The sequence below is a fragment of the Diabrotica virgifera genome, chromosome 3 (genome assembly GCF_917563875.1).
Source record: "Diabrotica virgifera virgifera chromosome 3, PGI_DIABVI_V3a".
NCBI lineage: Eukaryota > Metazoa > Arthropoda > Insecta > Coleoptera > Chrysomelidae > Diabrotica > Diabrotica virgifera.
Window position 1 is genome coordinate 34490998 of NC_065445.1, and position 21852 is coordinate 34512849.

The 21852-nt window shown below is 34.1% G+C and overlaps 2 protein-coding genes across 2 annotated transcripts; both read right to left on the minus strand.

The window, feature by feature from the left end:
- Window positions 1-11920: 11920 nt before the first annotated feature.
- On the minus strand, window positions 11921-14804 carry LOC126882467 (Krueppel-like factor 13). The gene is made up of 4 exons (XM_050647429.1): window positions 14763-14804; window positions 14562-14616; window positions 12850-13170; window positions 11921-11958 (listed from the first exon to the last, which is right to left on the minus strand). Exons 1-4 carry the CDS (start codon window positions 14802-14804, stop codon window positions 11921-11923), a joined length of 456 nt encoding a protein of 151 aa, XP_050503386.1.
- Window positions 14805-15450: 646 nt separating this feature from the next.
- On the minus strand, window positions 15451-16188 carry LOC114344897 (Krueppel-like factor 13). Its single transcript, XM_050647430.1, has one exon. It carries the CDS (start codon window positions 16042-16044, stop codon window positions 15451-15453), a length of 594 nt encoding a protein of 197 aa, XP_050503387.1. The 5' UTR covers window positions 16045-16188.
- Window positions 16189-21852: the final 5664 nt, after the last annotated feature.

A 21852-nucleotide genomic window follows, 5' to 3' on the forward strand; every position in this document is an offset into this window, starting at 1 on the left:
TGTTTCAAACACATATATATATATATATATATATATATATATATATGTATATATATATATATATATATGTATATATATATATATATATATATATATATATATATATATATATATATAAGAAAGCAAGACAGTACAATTGGAAGAAACCACAAAACCCATACCAATTAACAGAGGAGTGCGACAGGGAGATGTTATTTCTCCTAAAATATTTATATTAGCACTGGAAGATGTTTTCAAAACAATGGAATGGACAAACATGGGAATAAACATAAATGGAAAGAAACTAAACCACCTAAGATATGCAGACGATGTAGTAGTCATAGCATCAAGTTTTGAAGAACTACAAACCATGCTAACCGAACTAGCAAATGAATCCGAACAAATAGGTCTAAAAATGAATTTTGACAAAACAAAAACAATGACAAACACACAAGATAATAGAAACGTAATACTAAACGACACCACAATAGAAGCGGTCAATGATTATATATATTTCAGACAGATGATAAAAATAAATAAGGAAAACCAAACAGCGGAGGTAAAAAGAAGGGTCAGATTAGCCTGGGCAGGATTTGGAAAATTAAAATGGGTCCTAAAGAATAAAAAAATACAACAATACTTAAAAACAAGAGTGTCTGACCAGTGCATACTCCAAATTCTCACATACGCATGCCAAACATGGACCTTGACCAAGGCAAACATGGATAAAATAATGAAGACACAAAGAGCCATGGAGAGAGCAATGTTAGGAGTAAAATTGACAGACAAAAAGCAAAACAACTGGGTAAGAAATAAAACAAAAGTCAAAGACGCAGGACAACATATAGCCAGACTAAAATGGAACTTCGCAGGTCATAACGCTAGACAAACGGACAATAGGTGGAATAGCACGATACAACAATGGAGACCATGGACAGGAAAGAGAGCAAGAGGACGACACCAGATGAGATAGGGAGACGACATTAAGAAGATAGGAGGAACGCACTGGAAACAGAAAGCACTAAACAGAAGCGAATCGAGGAAACTGGAGGAAGCCTATGTTCAAAATTGGACGAATTAAAGGGCAAAAGAAGACCCAGACCCAGACGAAATTCCAAACGAGCTAATAAAACTAGGAGGAGAAGAACTGCAACAGAAAATATATGACCTAATAATAAGAATAACTACAAAGGAATAACATTGTCAAAACGCTACTATAAAATATTGAAATCACTAATCAGACAGACTCCCAAATTAAATTGACACTAAAACAGAAGACTACCAGCAGGGATTTAGAGAGGGACGGTCAAGAGAGAAGCAAAACGCAAGCAAAGTAACAGAAGCAAAGTACACAATGAAATTAGATAGATAATATGCCTGCATCCCGCGTACCAAAAAAAGTTGATTAATAGCAAGCTGCAAGTTTAATAGCTCAACGGTGCGGTGTCTAGTCTGACAAACTTCGGGTATGGTAACACTGGAAAAGGAAAAGTTTTAATTGTGGAACGTGATTTTAGTTGTGGAACGTGTCATCCTGACAAGTTTATGATTGTGAAAACTATCAAGTTGTTTTTAAGTTTATTCAATAGCAAACTTTATATAATATATGAAAAAATGTTTGTCCGACAAATATGTTGGGCATTTTAATGAGTCCGACACGTAGAATATGTCAACTGGAAGGAATTATATTGGTGGTAAATAGCAGTCTGCAGTCAATTTTTGCATGAGAGTTTAATAAAAGGGTAACAAATCAATTGGAAGTTCTGTCCGACAAAATACATGGGGCGTTTTCACAGTCTGACATTCGAAACCTGTAACTTGTTCCACAATTATAACTTCCCCTGTTCCAGTGTAACGGTACAAAGGAAAATATAATAAATATGTTTTCATCGTCGTATAAATATATCAGGTCCGACCCTGTGTGACGAATAAATTAGATGTATGAGTATTGCGTAATCATTTTTTTCCACAACGATGTATTTTTCGTTGCCCGGTCAAGTAGAGAATTTGTAGGTCTTCGACGAATTATCAAAAGGATTTAATGTTTTTTCGACACTGAAGTCTGTTTACTTTAGAACCAGAATGTTTATACAATACATTCCATTGTAGCGATAAGATAACAAGTGTCATTGAGTCGAGGTTAGTCGAGCTGAGTTAACATTTTTGGTGTGAACCGGCAAACTGCTTATGAATATTGTATATTTTTTTATTGGTTAAAAGAAGATTTACGATTTTAGTGGGATGTTACTTAGTAACATACCCTGGTTATTTTATTGGTAGAAGAAATATTTGGATTCTTTTAATTGGATAACTATCTGGTGATTGAGATATGGGAGTGTAATTTCTGTGTTTTAGAGGAGAGTCTTGTCTTTAATTAGGACGAGAGCAGTCAGTCAAGATCTAGCTACGACAGAGTAGATTTGAGGCGCAGGCCGTTTGGTTTAGTCCGCGAGACAGTTTTTTAGTTTTGTCTGCGAGATAAGTTGAGTTATCAGATGGAGTGAACTCCAATTTTTTTAGTCTGTTTTCTTAGTAAGAAAACAATGTTGGTTACAGTGAATACCATGATAATATGTTTTAGTGTCTAGTTCCTGTGTATTTGAAGGAATAGTTCTGTTATGTTTCCCAACTTTTTAATACTTAAAATAAAAAACTCAATTGTTTAAATAAAATTTTGCTATGTTCAAGTAAGCAGTGGTTACATCGTTCCAATGTTGGAATGTTTCATTAACAGTCAATCAAGCAGTTACCTTTTGTAAAAATAAAACAAAAACTTGGAAATTTTATCTTCGTATCATAAAACTTTGTGAAATAGTACTTTAGATCAAACAAAAGTAACATGTTAGTGAAAAGTGTATGGTAACAAGAGTTCCAGCTGAGCTATACCAGATCTACGTTAGCTCTGGTCAGCAATGCAGTCCCAGGTCACCAGGTACTCGTAATAAACTGTTTATTTTTCTTTTGAACAATCATACTCGTGAAGTACTTAATTTTTTTTACTCATTCATTTCAATTCATTTTTGCTTTCTTAATTTTTTTTATAAATTAACGACTATTCTGTTTTAACTTACATAAGTATTTTTCTTTTGCACACTACATCTCAATTTAAGACCGCAATGGTAAGTACCAACCTATATCTGATGGAACAACATTGCAAGTAACTTTCTTCATTTTTGGATAGGCATATGGCAGTATTTTTATTTTGATTTATTAATGGCACCCAATGATTAATATCTTTTAATAGTAAATGTTATTTTAATAACCCACCCCTTTCAATCTCTGAAGACCATAGCTTACCGGGGCATCCCGAAAAGTAGTACCAAGAACATCATGCCTATGACCTACATAAATTCTGCACCTGTTTAGGATTGCTACATAACTACACTGTTTGAATATATTTTTTGTTTATTTAATTTATCGTGCTACATAAAATAGAGCTCGAAACGCTGGTGTTACACAAATGACACCCACCGTCAAAGCTTTGACATTTAACGTGTTAATGGTGCTACACCAGTGTCCCCGTACATCAAAGTTTGTCCGACTAGACACGGTTAATCTATTAACAAATTTTCAGCTTGCTATTAATTAACTTTTTTTGGTACGCGGGATCCAGGCATATAAGTAAAAGAATACAAAAATCTATAAGGATGGAAAACCGAAAACATAAAAGTGAACAAACCAACAAACGATTGAAGATAGCAAGAGCCTCAAAGTTTAAAGGAGAAAGTTAACAAACGGCAAAAAAGAAATAACGAAATTAAAGTATCCAAACGGAAGTATCATCTCCAACACAGATGAATTACTAAGAGTAGTAAAAGATTTCTATACAGAATTATACATACATAAGTAAAAAAACGTGATGACCAATTAACAGAAAAGTTAAAAAATTCAGGAAAAAGATTAGTCAATCAAGGCTCAGAAGTAAAGCCCGAGATATCAGCAGACTAAATTTTGATTGTCTCAAAAACACAATATGCAAATAAAAGGGTAACGATAGAGCAAACCCAAATAGAAAAAGTAGAGACATACAAATATCTGGGAACCTGGGTTGATGACAAAAATGACGAAGGCAAAGAAACTAAAGTCCAAATTGAAACTGCAAAGCAAGCATTTATATAAACATGAAGACAATGCTTACAAAAAAAGACCTTCAGTTGTCTCTCAGATTGAGGGCTCTAAAATGCTACATATTTTCTACATTACTATACGGAATGGAAGCTTGGACATGGAAGAGACAACACATAAGAAAAATAGAAGCGCTCGAAATGTGGTGTTACAGAAGAGTATTGAAAATTCAATGGTTTCAAAGGATTACCAATGTTAAAGTGTTACGACGCCGACGCCGACGCGACGTTTAAATAAGAAGTTAGAAATTATGAACAGTATAAAAACAAGAAAATTGGAATATTTGGGTCACATAACCAGAGGAGAAAAATATGAGTTGCTTATAATTATTATGCAAGGAAGGATCCAAGGAAGAAGAAGCATAGGAAGAAGACGCATCTCCTGGCCAAGGAACCTTAAAGAATGGTTTAACTGTAGTGCATTAAAACTATTCAGAGCAGCAGCCAACAAAGTGACCATAGACATTATGATATCCAACCGCCGATAGGAGACGTAACTTTAAGAAGAAGAATATCAGCAGAATAACTAAGGAACCTATTGAAGAAAATGAAAAGAGACAAAGCTTTGGAAGAAGATAATATCGTTATAAAAGACGCAAAGATTGGAGGAGACAGACATTTAGAGAATTTAAAGGAATTGTTGAACACCAATGTAGAGCACCTAGAAAATGACACTTACCACCTTATTACACAAAAAGGGCAATCCAACAGACCTTGAGAAGTACCGATTTTTTTACGGTTTCCGATAAACATTATTTGTTAGCTGAATTATGTAAACACGTTTTCTGATTTTCGGTTAATGATTCTTTCTGTGAGGTTATATAGGACAAAATGCATATCAACTTGATTAATAAAAGAATAACGTGAAAAGAAAATTTATTAATTCTGTAAAAAGAGGATTCTCTGTACATTTTTACTATTGTATAGTCTAACTCACAAAAGAATTGATTCAAAAACATTCTGGCTGATCCTTTTGATTACCGGATTTTCCACGAAATACCTAATTAGAAACAACGATAACTGATCCTATTAAAAATCCTTATGCCTGACGAGACAATGTTCGGTATGTTTCGTTTTTTACATTTTTGCGCTTCGCAGATTGCTTTATGTAAACTTGTTTCCCAATGTAGATTCGCGAAATATTTTCTCTACCCTCTTGGTGCCATATTTCGTGTTTTTTGTAATTGAACATGTTTTTGAAGGGGGGTCTTTGTTACTAAAATATCGCGATTTTCCGATACGTGGATATTTTCCATTCTCCATTGTAACTCAGATAATTTTGGCAGCTGCTAACTTTGAATTAGATATTCCTTTTTATTTTATATTTTTTGGTTGGTAAATCTAAAAAAAATAGAGCGAGATGTGCCAAATTAAGTGGAAATTCACGCGAGAAAATGACGGCAGATAGAACAAAAAAACATATACAAGGTGTCCCAGACTAATTTATCCAGGTTACTTATATCTCTTAAACGAATAGAGATTTTCGAATGGGCAAAAACTGATATTTTTCATTTGTAATACACTTTAATATGGCGTAGAAAAAATCATCTCCTAAACATTCATCCCTTAGTTACAAGCCCTAACTTTTTTAATAGCACCCTGTACATTTTTTTATAGTTTTGGATGCGATCTTCTATCGTATATTCAACAGATATTTTAAAAATAAAATTGGTTCGTAAGTAATCAAGAAAATACCAGTTTATTTTTGTTAATTATGTGTCCCAGACTAATTTATCCAGGCTATATTTCTTAAACGAATAAAGATTTCGAATGTGACAAAAACTGATCTATTCTATTTGTAATACATTTTAATAGGGCGTAGAAAAAATCATCCACTAAATATTCATCCCTTAGTTACAACCCCTAACTTTAATTTTTTTAATAGCGCCCTGTAACTAAGGGACGAATATTTAGGGGATGATTTTTTTCTACGCCATATTAAAGTGTATTACAAATGGAATAGATCAATTTTTGTCCCATTCGAAACTCTCTCTATTCGTTTAAGAAATATTAGGCGAGTGGCACATCCCTAAGAGGCTTAGAAATCTAAAAAGCGACCATGATAGGTGAATGGCAAATTTTGTCATTCTTTATATTTTAGAGGTCGCTGAATCCGAATATGAAGTTTATTTTTATCTAGAATTGGTGGAACATGTTCAAAAATCAATTTTTTTGCAAAAATGCGAAAAATCAATTTTGATGATCTTTCATATTTACCTCGCTGTATCTTTGGTCGCGGTAAATGTTTTCTTTTGAAAATTTTACTGTGTCATTTTTGAAGTATTTAGATAACAAAATGTTATCCAAAATGTTAAAACAAATTAAAAGAGAAATTGTTAATTTTTAAACATTTTGTCGTCAGATTTCGTTAGTTTCATGTTTACTTAAAAAAGTTGAGTAATAATCTATTTAGTTTATAATTTTAACCAACACAGCAATATAAAATAATTCATGAAGAAGTTTTATGAAAGATTTCAAGTCAAAATATGCAACAGGAAAAAAGTTATGCGACTTTATAGACGAGTGGCAGTCCCACAAAAAACGTTTATTTCTCGAGATGCTGACTCGAGGTGAATCGCTAATCTGGATACAACTGTTACGATACAGTAATTGATATATAAAAATTTTAAAAATACTTCTGTGTAAAAGGTATATTTATTAAAACCCCAATAAAGGGCTACATTAAAAGACAGAACGTTTTCGCTCTAAAGAGAGCATCATCAGTGTTCTAAGCCTAAAATAAGTACAACCATAATTAGTGAAGACAAGAGTAAAAAAATTTAAAGGTTGACCAAGATAAAAAATTAAGTTATACTTACAAGCTCTACATGCTAATCCACCAAAAATACATAGGTTAAAACCCTTAAAACGCCGACCAAAAGTCTTACATTGGCGTGTATTATGTTAAACCCTGGCGATGGGTGAAAATGAAAAAGATATACCTCACAGCATTATATGACTCTAGCACGTGTATGTGGGTGGTTGAGTTGATTTCTCTGTCTTCACAAAGAGAAAGGTGAAAGACAACTAATTATAGGTGACAGTTAAGAAAGCGTTTCTGACTGATGACAGCACAAGACAGACGGTCCAACATGAAGATTTGTGAACTGATATGTAGTTAGGTACACTAGCCAATAGTTTTAAAAAATTTATTTGTGGCAAAATACGATAATAACAACAAACATCATATGCTGGGATTATAAGTATTCACTATTAAACTACCAAGAATGATATACGAAGTGGAAGTAACGTTAATTAATTTAACGTTAAAATAATTTTTTCATTGTCCTAGATATACACATATATGGACAGAATAATATTTTTCTAAACCTTTTTATAACAACTATCAGTCCTAATCAGTGTGGAGTAAACCTCACATACCCCATAAACTTTAATATAGTATGAATTTCAGTTAAATTAATTCATCCTCCATATCAATATTAAAATATTAGACATATAGAGCTCATTGCCTCATAATTTTACCATTAGCCATACCTTTGTTGCCTTTCTCATTTCATTCAGTTAGGTACCTACTTTAATCATCTTCGTGCTGGATGTCAAATAACTGCACACTTATAAGAGTGGCAACTTCAACCTAGACATTGCCTTCACTATGTTTAATAGTATTGAAAAAATATTCACTTATTTTCTCTGCCCTAAATGCATTAGATCATATGGGCAAATTATTATGTTTCAACTATTAAAACAAAAATAAGATCTTCATTTTATTTAAAATACACTCATGTATGGTTGGTTGCCTATCTTTGATAATGCACTTATTAAACCCCACTGACAATAAATTGGTTTTCAAATAACGTTACTTCCACTTCGTATATCATTCTTGGTAGTTTAATAGTGAATACTTATAATCCCAGCATATGATGTTTGTTGCTATTATCGTATTTTGCTACAAATAAATTTTTTAAAACTATTGGCTAGTGTACCTAACTACCTACATATCAGTTCACAAATCTTCATGTTGGACCGTCTGTCTTGTGCTGTCATCAGTCAGAAACGCTTTCTTACCTGTCACCTGTAATTAGTTGGATTTCACCTTTCTCTTTGTGAAGACAGAGAAATCAACTCAACCACCCACATACACGTGGTAGAGTCATATAATGCTGTGAGGTATATCTTTTTCATTTTCACCCATCGCCAGGGTTTAACATAATACACGCCAATGTAAGACTTTTGGTCGGCGTTTTAAGGGTTTTAACCTATGTATTTTTGGTGGCTTAGCATGTAGAGCTTGTAAGTATAACCTAATTTTTTATCTTGGTCAACCTTTAAATTTTTTTACTCTTGTCTTCACTAATTATGGTTGTACTTATTTTAGGCTTAGAACACTGATGACGCTCTCTTTAGAGCGAAAACGTTCTGTCTTTTAATGTAGCCCTTTATTGGGGTTTTAATAAATATACCTTTTACACAGAAGTCTTTCTTCAATTTTTGTAATTAATGGTATACAGCGGGAAATTTTTCCTTATGGATTTTAATTGATATATGGTAGAGGAGCCCAAGCAGAGATTTTTGCAAATACTCGAGCGCGTCAGATTATCAGATGGGGGGAAACCTGGTACCCTGCAGATGTACCTCTACCATATTGGCTCTTAACACAGGGAAGTTCGTTAAAGAAGCCCGAAAAAAAAATCTATCCTTAAAAATACTCGAAATTGTCAGATTAAGATAAGGTAAGTTAAGTACATGAAAAAGAGTGTATATTTAAAAAATCTGACGATTTGAGCGGGGCGTAATATAAGGAAATGGGCGAGTCAAAAATTTCACAAAAAAAGCGAATATTTCGCGAAATGAACGTCAGATCGGAAAACTAAAACGTCTTCAATAGTTTTCAAAAATCTATCGAATTGTACTAAACAGGACCCCCGCAGAGAGGGGTGGGGGGTAAATTTAAAATTTTAAATACAAACCCCGCGATATATCGCAAAATAAACATCGGATCGAAAAACTGCAAACTACACTTTCAAAATGTTTTTGAAAAATCTATCGAATAGTACCAAACACGACCCCCCAATGAGGTGGGGTGGGGGCTACTTTAAAATTTTAAATGCAACCCACAAATTTTTATTGCAGATTTGGATTCTTTACGTAAAAATACTTTTATTCGAAACATATTTTCGAATTATGGATAGATGGCGCTATAATCGGAATAAACGATTGTTGGAAATGGAAAATTAAATTAAACAAGTTGAAAATGCGAGCATTATCATAACGAAAACTTTGTTTATATACGTATTTAAATTCATAATATAGAAAATTGCTAATACGAAAAGCTGTTTAGAATTAAAAATTATGTTTTAATGTGCAAGTATATCATTCTAATTTAAATGTTGTGAACTATAAAGATACTTTACTCGAAATTCATATTTTTTTACAAACCTCGTATAAAATTAATAAAATTTGATTCATGATGGTTGCATCATAAATCTTAGACCAAGAAGAGATTTTATGAAGAATAACTTTTCTTCGTCAAATTAAAAATACAAGAGTTATAAATGAAAATGATGTTGGTATCCATAATTTGAGAAAATTCGTCAAATATTTTTTTCCATTAGAAGGATGTAATTTCATATATCATAACATACTTTTTTATTCCAAACCACATTTTAAATAACAATTTTCCAATATTGTAAAATAAATAATACATACATGATAAAGATACTATTTACTGATGAACTTTACTTGGATCTACAGACCGAGCGAGTCTCGTAAATTCCACGGCTTTGCGCCACGCTTCACGCAACCGTATTTGCGTACTTGTGTTTTGAGTTGTGTGAATCGTTTCTACTGATTCATTATTAATATAGTATAATATGTATTATTGCTTTCAAAATATACTCAAATTGTATTTTTTTACATTTATTACACATATTATTTTATATAATAATTAAATTCACTATAAAATGTCATTTACGTTTTATTAATAGCTAAATAATTTAAAATTTAGTTTGACATTCACGAAGTGTCAAACTCAAATATAAATAATATAATAATATTTGCTTTGCTTAAGGTGATACAGTAGCGATCAACAGGTGGCCAAAACGCGTTCCAAGATTGCGGCTGTAATTTTGAATATTTTTTCGAGATATTTGGCTCACGTATTCGTAATATAATAAAGAATGGCGGTACAGAGCCCAATTTGAAAAATATATTAATATGTGGAAATTACTATGTAATTAAATACAATATTAAAAAAACGAGCCTGTACCGCCCTTAAGAAGAACAAAAATATACACTTTCTTCAAATAAACTTTTTTATCCGATGCCTAGATTTTGTGTCATTTTGGAACTACTAATGAAATAAAAAATTTTAGTAGTTCCAAAATGACACAAAATCTAGGCATCGGATAAAAAAATTTATTTGAAGAAAGTATATTTTTTTGTTCTTCTTTATGGCGGTACAGGCTCGTTTTATTATTATTGTATTTAATTACAGAGTAATTTCCACATATTAATATATTTTTCAAATTGGGCTCTGTACCGCCATTCTTTATTATATTACGAATACGTGTGCCAAATATCTCGAAAAAATATTCAAAATTAGAGCCGCAATCTTGGAACGCGTTTTGGCTACCTGTTGATCGCTACTGTTTCCTCTTAACAAATTCAGATTAAAAAAGTAGCCTACTTCCTAATCAAAGATTTCAGCTGACGTTTAGTGCCTGGTAGGAAATAACCGGATTGTGACGTCACATTTTAGATTTTGAGGTCGATTATCTCGAAGACGGTTAGAGATATCGAAATGCCGTTTTCAGATTTGGATTCAGAAGACAAAACTACATAATAATCCATCAATATACCTGCTCTAAGTATTGCAGGAGCGGCAACGCAATAACACACAGACTTTTGCAAATTTATAAACGAAAAGTTTTCGTTGAAAATGGAAAGTCCTCACTAAAATGGAAAATTTTACTTAACTTTTTTTGGTTTTAGGACCTAATAATCATAACCCAATAGGTCCCCATAACGCTCAAGTAACTGCAAATTTAGCATACTTTGCTCCCCTACCATAGTAACATATGGGTAGAAAAAGGATAATTTTACGATAATAAGATAGGTATAATAACTACTATTTTAGTAAAATTTAACAATATTTATTAATCTGTGAAATAGTGGTTGTTTTATTTCCTGTAAGCTCAGCTATGGAATAATTTATCTCAATTATTTTAACGCTGCGATATGGCGCTCTGACAAAATGCACCTTTCGCAAATCCATCCACTTTTCTGTTTTTCCCTTTTCCTATTGCACAAATCCACTTCTGGATCTTTTAATAATTCTCCATTCCTTAGGAATCAAACTGATGATATTTCGTTTTCCGATGTAATAAGAACTTATTGATTTCCTTTAGAAAATATGAACTAATGGAATGGTCTAAATAGTTTATCAAATTTATTTGCAGCATGTTCACGTTTTAAAATAAATTGAATTCGTTGGTATTGATATCCAGTTTTCTATTTTAATTTATAATAAAGAAAACATACGGTAATATCGATTGCAAATTAACTAAATAATTAAACATGCCCCGGAACCTATGTGTAAAACCTTCCAAAATTAAGCTAGTAATTTTGGAGTGCAGAAAAAGTTTTTCAGACTTTAGCTTTTAAATTGAAGGTATGTACCTGTAAACGAAATCGAATATAATGTTTTACAACCTTTACCCAAATTACATACGCTTGAAGAAATACGAATATTGGTACTTAGATGTAGATTTTATTTAAAGTTAATACAAGGAAGCATTAATCCTAATGCTTCTATGGATAAGGTTTAGGTACTTCCCTACTTCCTAGACACGTTTATCTCAAGACTTTTTATTTAGAATTCCATTATCAAACTTAACTGCAAATAAACCAATACTGTACTATTGAAAATACGATTGTAAGTACCTCCCTTTTCATGTAATCACACTGTGCTGCGATAGTTTAAGTTAAATTTAGGGCGAATTGTAAAAAAAAAATATGAAAAAAATATTTTTAAAAAACGCTTTCTTTTAGTTACGAGTGACTAAAATTAAACATAAAAAAAAACAACTAAAAAGCAAAAAATAAAAAAAATAGAAAAAATCTAATACATTCGTCAAAGAAAAGCGTGGCGCATATTCATCGAATAAACGGTTTTTGCACCACGCTTTTCTTTAACGAATGTGTTAGATTTTTTCAATTTTTTTTATTTTTTGCTTTTTAGTTGTTTTTTATATGTTTAATTTTAGTCACTCGTAATTAAAGAAAAGCGTTTCTTAAAAATATTTTTTTCATATTTTTATTTTTTACTTTTTAGTCTTGCATTTTTCAAACATTAAAATATATCGTCATGTTAATTAAAATAATAAAACATATGATGTACAAACATGAAAAGTAGTCGGAACCGCAAAAAATTTGAAACTTTATTGTTTATTTATGAAGCATAACGTAAACAATTAACGTAAAAAGTGAAATTATGTATAGTTCATGTAATTAGCTACAGTCTGTAAAAGTTTCAAGTTTATCCATTGTAAAAAACAAGAGAATTTAATAATTTTCCATTAAAATCGTTTTTTTTTTTATTTAAACAATTAATAAACATAAATTTTTTTATTGACTATTCGTGTATTGTTCCCGCGAATGCATATGTCTAATATGAATTAACGTCTAAAGATTTGATACAAACTATTGAAGTAAAGAAAAGCGTTTAAAAAAGACAAATCAGTAGGTATATAAACATTCCATTACATAAAAAATATCGTGAATTTACCTGTATGTGTACGAAGATGAGCTTTAAGATGCGAACTTTTTCCATAAACCTTTTGACAACCACCATACGAACATTTGTGAGTCTTCCTGACCTGTGATCCCAACCGAGTACCTATTTGAGCCCTAGTGACGTTAGCCTTTTTAGTGGGCGGTACCCCTTCGGTCTTTTGCACCGGAGGGGGCGTTGCCGCCTTCTCTTTAAGTGTCTCGGAGGCGGGGCTCTTCTTCTCTTTATCGCTGTATTCATTTATCGTCAAGGAACCCTCCGAATCACTGGGAACCTCTGGCACCAGCACTTGCTTGGTCCTGGTGAGGTCTGTCAGTATGCGAGCAACAGTGAAAGTAAGAGATCATAAGTCAACCCCCTTTACTCCACAAGCTGGAGTCCCCCAGGGTTCAGTCCTAGCACCACTGTTTTACATCATCTACAACAGTGACCTCTCAAACCAAAATATCCCAGGTACTCGTCTGTTCCTGTACGCTGACGACACGGCTCTGCTCACAACATCCATGCGATATAACCCACCACTTATTCATAGAAGAGCACAGACTCTGTTGAACGCGGTCGAAGAATTGTGCAATAAGTGGAGAGTCACACTAAACGCGAATAAAAAAACAACCATTGTGTTTCGCGCTCCCTCTGTGTCACACAAAATCATTAGAAATGAAGACGACCAATATCCACTGAGTTTGATGGGAGAAAGGCTCTTGCTAGCCTGACTGCTAACTACTTGGGAGTCCTGTTTACCAGGACTCTCAACTGGGATGCAGACCTAAAGGCAACTTTAGATAGGGTAAGAAATAGAGCCAGACTCCTTAGTCCTCTCGCTGGGGCAATTGGTAAGACACACAGAGAGACTCTCATACACACTTATAAAACCTATATTCGACCCGTCATTGAATACAAATCAGGCCTCTATTGCCTACTCAATCGTGATTAAAATCGTAGGTTGTTGCAAGCGGAACGTAGAATCCTGCGTACAGCGAACTACAAGCCCTGGAGATATCCCAGTAACGAAATCCATAACATTTCAAACGTCCCCAAAATTACTGAGAGGATACTCTCACTGAGCAGGAACTTCACAACAAAAATTATCAACGGTCCCCAATCCGACACCCAAAACACTCTAAAATGTTCCTGTTCTTCTTTTGGCCACGTACGCAGCCGAAAGCCCAAACGGAAAAAACTCCATCCACCGTCCATTCTAATGCAATCATGCATTGAAGATCTGAGAAGTTGGTTTTTTGCGGTTTCCCAACTTCATTGCACAATTATACCTGTTCGCCCCAAGAAAATAGCCGCAACTATTTTCTAACATTCGAACGCTCACTGTCCATGCGCAGTCCAAAAACCACCTCCTGACCGCCGACGAGGGCCGCTGGCTTGCCAGTTGGCGTACAATGGTTTCTAGGGAGACTGGTCGAGGATAAAGCATGGACAGTACACACATATGTCCATAAGAACCACCACCAACGGTCAAACCTCTTTCTCTGACTTCTGATGGCTGGCTGAACCAACACCGTCCGGCATCGCAGAGCGCCACCACACCTTGCCCCAGAGTTTTTTCGGACTGTTTGCTTTTACGGCTCACAAGAAACATCCAACACGAACCCTGAAGAGGACTAACGTCCTAAACGGGGACCATTGTAATATAAATCTTTACGAAATAAACAATCCTTACCCTATCCCAAATATTACATTGATGTGTGTATGTATGCGAGCAATCATGTGCGAAGAAGATTTTGTGTTGGAGGTGGTGGTTTCTTCCTTGATTTAGTTGGAGGGTATGGGGGGTATTTTTTCATCGATCACTACTGGTCCGGGAGCATTAACGAACACGACTTCGCGTATGACGTGGGTAGAAAGATCAAGGGGTCTGTTTATGTTGAGGCAATTCTCTACTCAACAAGGACATTTTTAAGCAAACACTGAGCAGCGAAACTAATGTCATCCATTTTGATCCTTGTTGGATGATACAGATGAATCTAAATTATAGTGTTGATAAATTTTATGAAATGTTAGATTCCTGTATCTATACTATATCTATTTGTACCAAAAACTAGGTGCAAAAACTCGAAATTTCCGAAATGGTACTCTAAGTAGTTAAAACATAATATTTCAAAAGATTGCTCGTGCAAAGAGGGACTATGATCTTTTTTCTAATTTGCGGAAAGAATTTAGGGATTATTACAAAACATATAGGTAAATATATCATCAGATTCACCTAAATAATTTACAAACTACTAGGTACGTCAAGATTTTTGCAATTATGTAGATAATAAACAAAACTGGTTTGATTTTCCAAACGCAATGAAATATGACAATGTAATTTAGACAATTCCCAAAATATAGCAAAATAGTGACTTTCCAGAAATATGGAAAAAAAATTATATTATCCCAGTCCATAAAAGTGGTAAAACTATATTGAAAACTACAGACTCATATCTAAAATTTCAGTTTTTGTTAAATCTTTTGAAGAAATTGTAGCTGCAAAATGTGGTCCGTTATTGAATGACACTTTAATGCTCGACCAAAAAGGGTTTATTCCGTGACGTTCTTCTTGGGAGAATTGTAATAAAATGGCAAGTCCGTAAATAAACATTATACTACATACACAATAGGTATTGTGATCTTACCTGTATGTGTACGAAGATGAGCTTTAAGATGCGAACTTTTTCCATAAACCTTTTGACAACCATCATACGAACATTTGTGAGTCTTCCTGACCTGTGATCCCAACCGAGTACCCGTTTGAGCCCTAGTGACGTTAGCCTTTTTAGTGGGCGGTACCCCTTCGGCCTTTTGCACCGGAGGGGGCGTTGCCGCCTTCTCTTTAGGTGTCTCGGAGGCGGGGCTCTTCTTCTCTTTATCGCTGTCTTCATCTATCGTCAAGGAACCCTCCGAATCACTGGGAACCTCTGGCACCGGCTCTTGCTTGATCCTGGTGAGGTCTGTGAGTATGCGAGCAACCATGTACGAAGAAGATTCTGTGTTGGTGGTGGTAGTTTCTTCTTTGACATAGTTGGAGGGTATAGGGGGTATTTTTTCAACTATCACTGCTGGTCCAGGAGCGTTAACGAACACGACTTCGCGTATGACGTGGGTGGAAAGATCAAGGGGTCTGTTTATGTTAAGGTAATCCTTGCTGTGGGACATTTCAAGCAAACACTGAGCAGCGAAATTAATGTCATCCATTTTGATCCTCGTTTATCACTGAAATCCAGAAAGAAAGGTTGAAAATCACTTCACTAATTCACTTTATTCGCGAACACGCGGACCATTGTTGTTATTTTTGGTTGTGGAGGAGGCGTGTTTTGAGCAACACTTCGGCGCGTGCTATATTCGGATAAACAATTGACGACCCTTCTTACGCAAAGCACAGATTCAGACTAAACGCCGCGGACCACGGCAAGAACAGAAACAGAGGTATTCGCCGTTCTCTCCCCCGAATGCTAGAGGTGGTCGCGCTGCTATTTATATATCGGGGTGAAAATCTTTAATTACATTTTTCTATTTTAATAGGACTAAAAATAGTCGTAGGAATGGAATAATGGGTTTTAAAAGGTTAAAGCATATTAGATCATTCCTAAGCATACATTTATTAGAATGAAAATGGCTTTATTATTTTAAAAGAAATCTAAAAAGTAACTTACCTATTGCAGGGTTCTTTGTCTCCAATAACAATTATTTTTTAAAATTCCATAACAATCACCTAGTGCGTCTTCATTTTTTCAAATTCCCTTATTTATTGCAATCTGTTATCAATATAACAATAAACAATATATTTGACAGAGATAGAAAAATTACACAGTGGGAGCTGCGCAGTGGTGAGTACCCTTTACCTATATTTAGTTTCATCTGCTAGTTCCATGACCGTTATCGATCGTTGGATATTATGTTGGTTACCATATTCGCTATCGTGACTTTATTGACAGCAACTCTGAATAACGATGTAGTCAATTTTCCATACCATTGCCTGAGATTTTTAAGCCATAATGTTCTTCTTATACCAGGACCACGTCTACTTTTCCCTGAATGATCAGATGTAAAAGATTATATTTTCCAGGTTGTCTCATAATGTGACCGAAGTATTCCAGCTTGCGTCTCTTTATTATACAGGGTGTCCCGGAAAATAGTGCGTTCCTTGAAGGTATGAAGAGAATACACAATTTAGAACAAAAAAAGTCCCATACCATTTTTTTCTAAAGTTAACCGTTTCCAAAAAAAAGATAACATTGTTTTCCATATACCTGTATTTTAATGTTTGGAAATTTTAATAAACTGGCAACATCGTACGCACTACGGAATAATAACAGATAATAAGAACTCGTTTGTGATTGTGATTTACAGTATTTAAAATAATCCAACTTAATAATAGGTACTTATGTATTTACTATTTGTTTTTGTTTACTAAAATTATTTTCTTTTGAAATGTATTGAAATACCTATTGCATAATTTTAAACGAATTATACATATTTTAACATAAGAACACATCTTTTAACTGAACTAATATTAGGTATTTAGTAAGGTTTAAATGTGTTGAATGCTGAGTATTGCTGAGGGCTTTAACTGAACTAGGTACATAGTTTACTTGTGAACTGGAATAATTAAGTTGTACTTACTTGAAAATAATTATTATACTGAATAGATGTTTTAAGTAACCCACTTTCACAAACATCATTCTTACGACGAGAAATACCGGCAAAACATTTTGAAAGAAATTAATTATTATATCTCTCCATTTAGTGATCTGACATAAATAATCAAAGGTAAGATTACGAGTCCTCTAAATTTTATCGATAAATTTTTTTGTTTTCACGAAAACTTCTTTATTTGGTAAAATTACGAAAACAAACCGAATGATAAAATCACGAGTCCGAAGGACGAGTGATTTTATCCATTTCGGTTTGTTTGAGTGATTTTACCCTAAATAAAGAAGTTTAAGTAAGAAAACGAAAAAATTTATCAAGCAAAATTTAGAGGACGAGTGGTATTTGAAAAGATTATTTTGTGAGCCAATATTGTGATGTTAAATCGCGAAAATTTAAATCGGTCAAAATTGCGCGGCCTACTTGCTTCGTGGTCTTACCCAGCTACGCTGGGTGAGTTCACCACAGTGCAGTGGTGTAATTGGTTTTGCCTAACCCCCAGGTGAATGCATTTTATTTAATTATTATTCACCCGTGTTTTTGTAATAATAAAATAGAAGAATGTAATTTTAGAACTATTTTACTAATTCTACTAATATAATGTGTATTTTAAAAGTAACTATTGTTCCAAAATATTACGTTGTAAATATTCGAATCCTTTTATGTGATAACACTGGTTTGTTGAAATCGGCAACAAAATAGAAGAATTAGTTCTGTGTTCTGTGTACGGTTTACATCGGTTCTGTTTGACGTTTATGAAAAGTTTAGAAATATTTATTTTGAAAATAAAAACTGTAGAAAATCCGAGTATATCGTGGTTAGTGTTTTTAAAACATCTATGTACCAGGGCTGTTCATAAATTAAGTTAGTAAACACAGGTATGTACGTATTATGTGAAATTTAGGGTACCTTAAGTTTTATCAGGGAAGAGACTGTTTTATCAAGGAAGAGGCTGTTTTATCAGTATTACACTCAATGATTGGCTAGAACGACGCGTGGTGATTGGCTGAAAAAGCAAAACGTCAGAATTTGACAGGTGAAAAAAATAATCAACGTAATAACATAATAGGTAATACACTCACGATCCGAAAACATTTTCGGCATTGACACTAAACAGGATTCTTTAAAACTATCTGATTACTATCTGTCTTCTATCTATTTACATGGGACATGGGACATGGGACTGTCTATGCCTAAAATTTGCGTATCGCACATAGTTGTCAGATTTAAATTTGCATACCAAAATGTATTTTAATTTTTTGGGTAAACGGTTGCATTTAAAAAAAAATGTTATAAAAGTTTTTTGTTCTACATGGTGCCTTCTTCCTATACCTTTAAGGAACGCACTATTTTCCGAGACACCCTGTATTGACCAGTTGTGTTGTTTACTTCACATGTAAGGACTTCCTCATTTCTAACTCTGTCAACCCAGCTTATTTTTAGTAGTCGTCTGTATACCCACATCTCAAAGGCTGTCAGGAAACATAACCTCACTTAAACATAACCTCACTTAAAGTCCACGCTTCTACTCCATACAGTAGGGCAGGAAAGATATAGCAACATGTCATTCGAACGCGAAGGTCAATACTAAGATCGTGAATGTAAAGTGCGTCGCCCGGTTTTACATACAGGGTGTTTGGTAAAGAATGGGCCATAGCTTCACCTTAGATTCCTGAGCTTAAAATAGGTCGATTTAAGCTAATTTACCTTAGTACGAAAGTTGATAATAACCGAAATACAGGCAAGGGCGGATCCAGGACCGAGTTTGGGTAGGGGCCATGAACTTTATTTGGGGAGGCGGTACCGGGGGGTTTGGGGGTAATTTTTAAAAATGAGGGTTACAGTAGTGAGTTTTAAAGCACTTTTCACACACTTTTGAGTGTCATAAAGACATTCAGAACTTATCGTTATCAAAGTATTATGAAAGTTAGTACCGATTCCTACACATTTCTTCCAGTTTCAGGATCCAAGTGCAGTTGCTTCAACAACTTTAATACTATTTTTCCCAATGCTTCTCCTGTCAGGCCTCATTTTTCCCCTCTTTCTTGATTTTCACTAATTATTTTTATGTTCTCCTGAGCGTCAATGAACTTGACAAAGTCTTCACGAATGTATTATTGTGTATATATCTCAAATTAAGAGAAAGCCGTTCCACGTGGGATACGTCGGTCGTTTCATCAAATCTGACACAGTAATAATTTGCACTTTGAACCTGATTCAATATTTGTTTCATTATTTCTTCACCAAAACATGTTATCAATTGATACAGACTAGAATAGACTCGTGCTACTAATGTCTGTTACTCGGGTGATGCTGTGGATAGGTGTTGTTTGAGAGTATTACCTATCTCATGAAGTGAGTTTAAACCGTTACATTCCCCCGCATTGCTAGGTCCAGCTCCAGAGCATCTTCGTCTAGGCGCAGAAGGCCATTATCACGATGGCCTCCTAGAGGAATATTTTGTCGACCTAAGAACACTATAGACTCTACTATTGGTCGTAGTCTTACTCTATTTTCGTGGACCTGTTTAGACCTCTGAGAGTCTATCTGGTTAATGACTAACTTTTGTGGGTTGCAATAACTTTGTAGAAAATCCAGCCCAACCTGAACGCACTCCCTGTTGTATGTTTTTTCATGGGTTTGTATGGCTCTGTCTTTGCCCATGAGTTTGGCGAAAGATGTTAAAGGTTGCGTGACAAGGCTTTGGGCTGTCATCCCTTTATTGTGGCCATATTTGCATTAGAATAATGAAACGCAATACTTGCAAAATATTTTGAACCTGCGAAAGTACCAACCAAATCCTTTGTTCTAAGTGTTAGTGATACAAGTAACGTTTCAGTTCTTTTTTATTATTTATGTGTACAGAATATGGAAATTAATACGTTTTTGATAGCTGCCAAGGTCGTTCTAACAATTGGCACTTTGCAAAGTTATCAACATTTTGATTTACAAAACAGCCTATGTCATTCTTGGAGCTTCCGTTGTTGCTTTTGTTCAATTATAGTCAAGAAGATATAATTTATCCTCTGTTTTGTATATATATATATATTATGTGTTTGAAACTAAAAACATTTGAACTGCAAATAATTAAATTTATATTTTTTTAAATTCTCGGGAGGGGCCATGGCCCCCTCCCTGGATCCGCCTTTGAATACAGGGTGTCAAAGTTAAACTTTTATTTTATTTATTTTTGAATATTTCCTGACAGGCATGGGATAACAACACAAGATTTGGTAATCGGAATTTTTTTGGGACAAGAAATCTAAATTCGCCACCAAAAATGATGTATTACCCAGAGGACGCTACATACGTCTTTCAGCGCTCATTTAATACGTTCAATTTTTTTTATCTCCACTCTACATACTTTTTTATTCAAAACTTTTTTTCTCTTAACATTTTTACTTAAAAAAGGTATACTACATTCATCTCGGTACACTCAACTGTTCTCGAGATAAACGCATTTTAAATCTGCGATGCAACATAATTGCATGCATAATATCATTGTAGTTGCACGTTACATCCGAAAATCAACTTGAAACCATAATTGTGCTAGTTCTCATATTTATGTCATTGCATCGCGAATTCCATTTTAAAAAATTTGCGATACATTTTTGGAAATTTTTATGATTTTAAGTTATTTTTCGGGTGTAACTACAACGATATTATGCAAAAAATTATAATCAACTATTTTCAATGGGAAATAATCCTCAATTTTAACAAAAAAATTATTTTTTTAAAGTTTCGACGCCCAAGTCGGATGTCGTTGTCAAAATACAAAATAATACTCTTAGTATTGCGTCATGACGTAACTAAGTAAAATCTGCAGGAACGGAACGCTGCGTGGCCGACAAAGGGGTGGAGGCAGGGGTGAATATAAAAATTATAAGGGTTATTTTGTGACGTTCCTGATTGAGATGGTACACCAAAATTTGGGAATTAGTAGATCATGACATAACTAAGTAAAATCTTCAGGGGCGGAAACCAGAGTGGGGGACGAGGGTAGTTATAAAGGGGTCAAAGTCGCGGCTATTATTATTTTTTTTGTGACGCTCGTGGTCGAGATAGTGCACTCAAATTTGGGAATAAGTAGATCATGACATAACTAAAGGCTGTATGACACTATACATTTTCTTGTATCGTTTCTAATATCGTTTTTGATATGTCAAAAAAATGCATAGTGTCATACACAGATACAAGAAACGATACAAAAATTTGAGTCAGACACAGATTCTTGTACAAGAACTGCGCCAATTTCTGCGCAAAGAGCAAAAACGTAAAACCTGGTGGTAAAACATCTAAAATGTCATAATTACTTACTCATAATGGCGGCTGAGATGAAAATGGGATCATGTA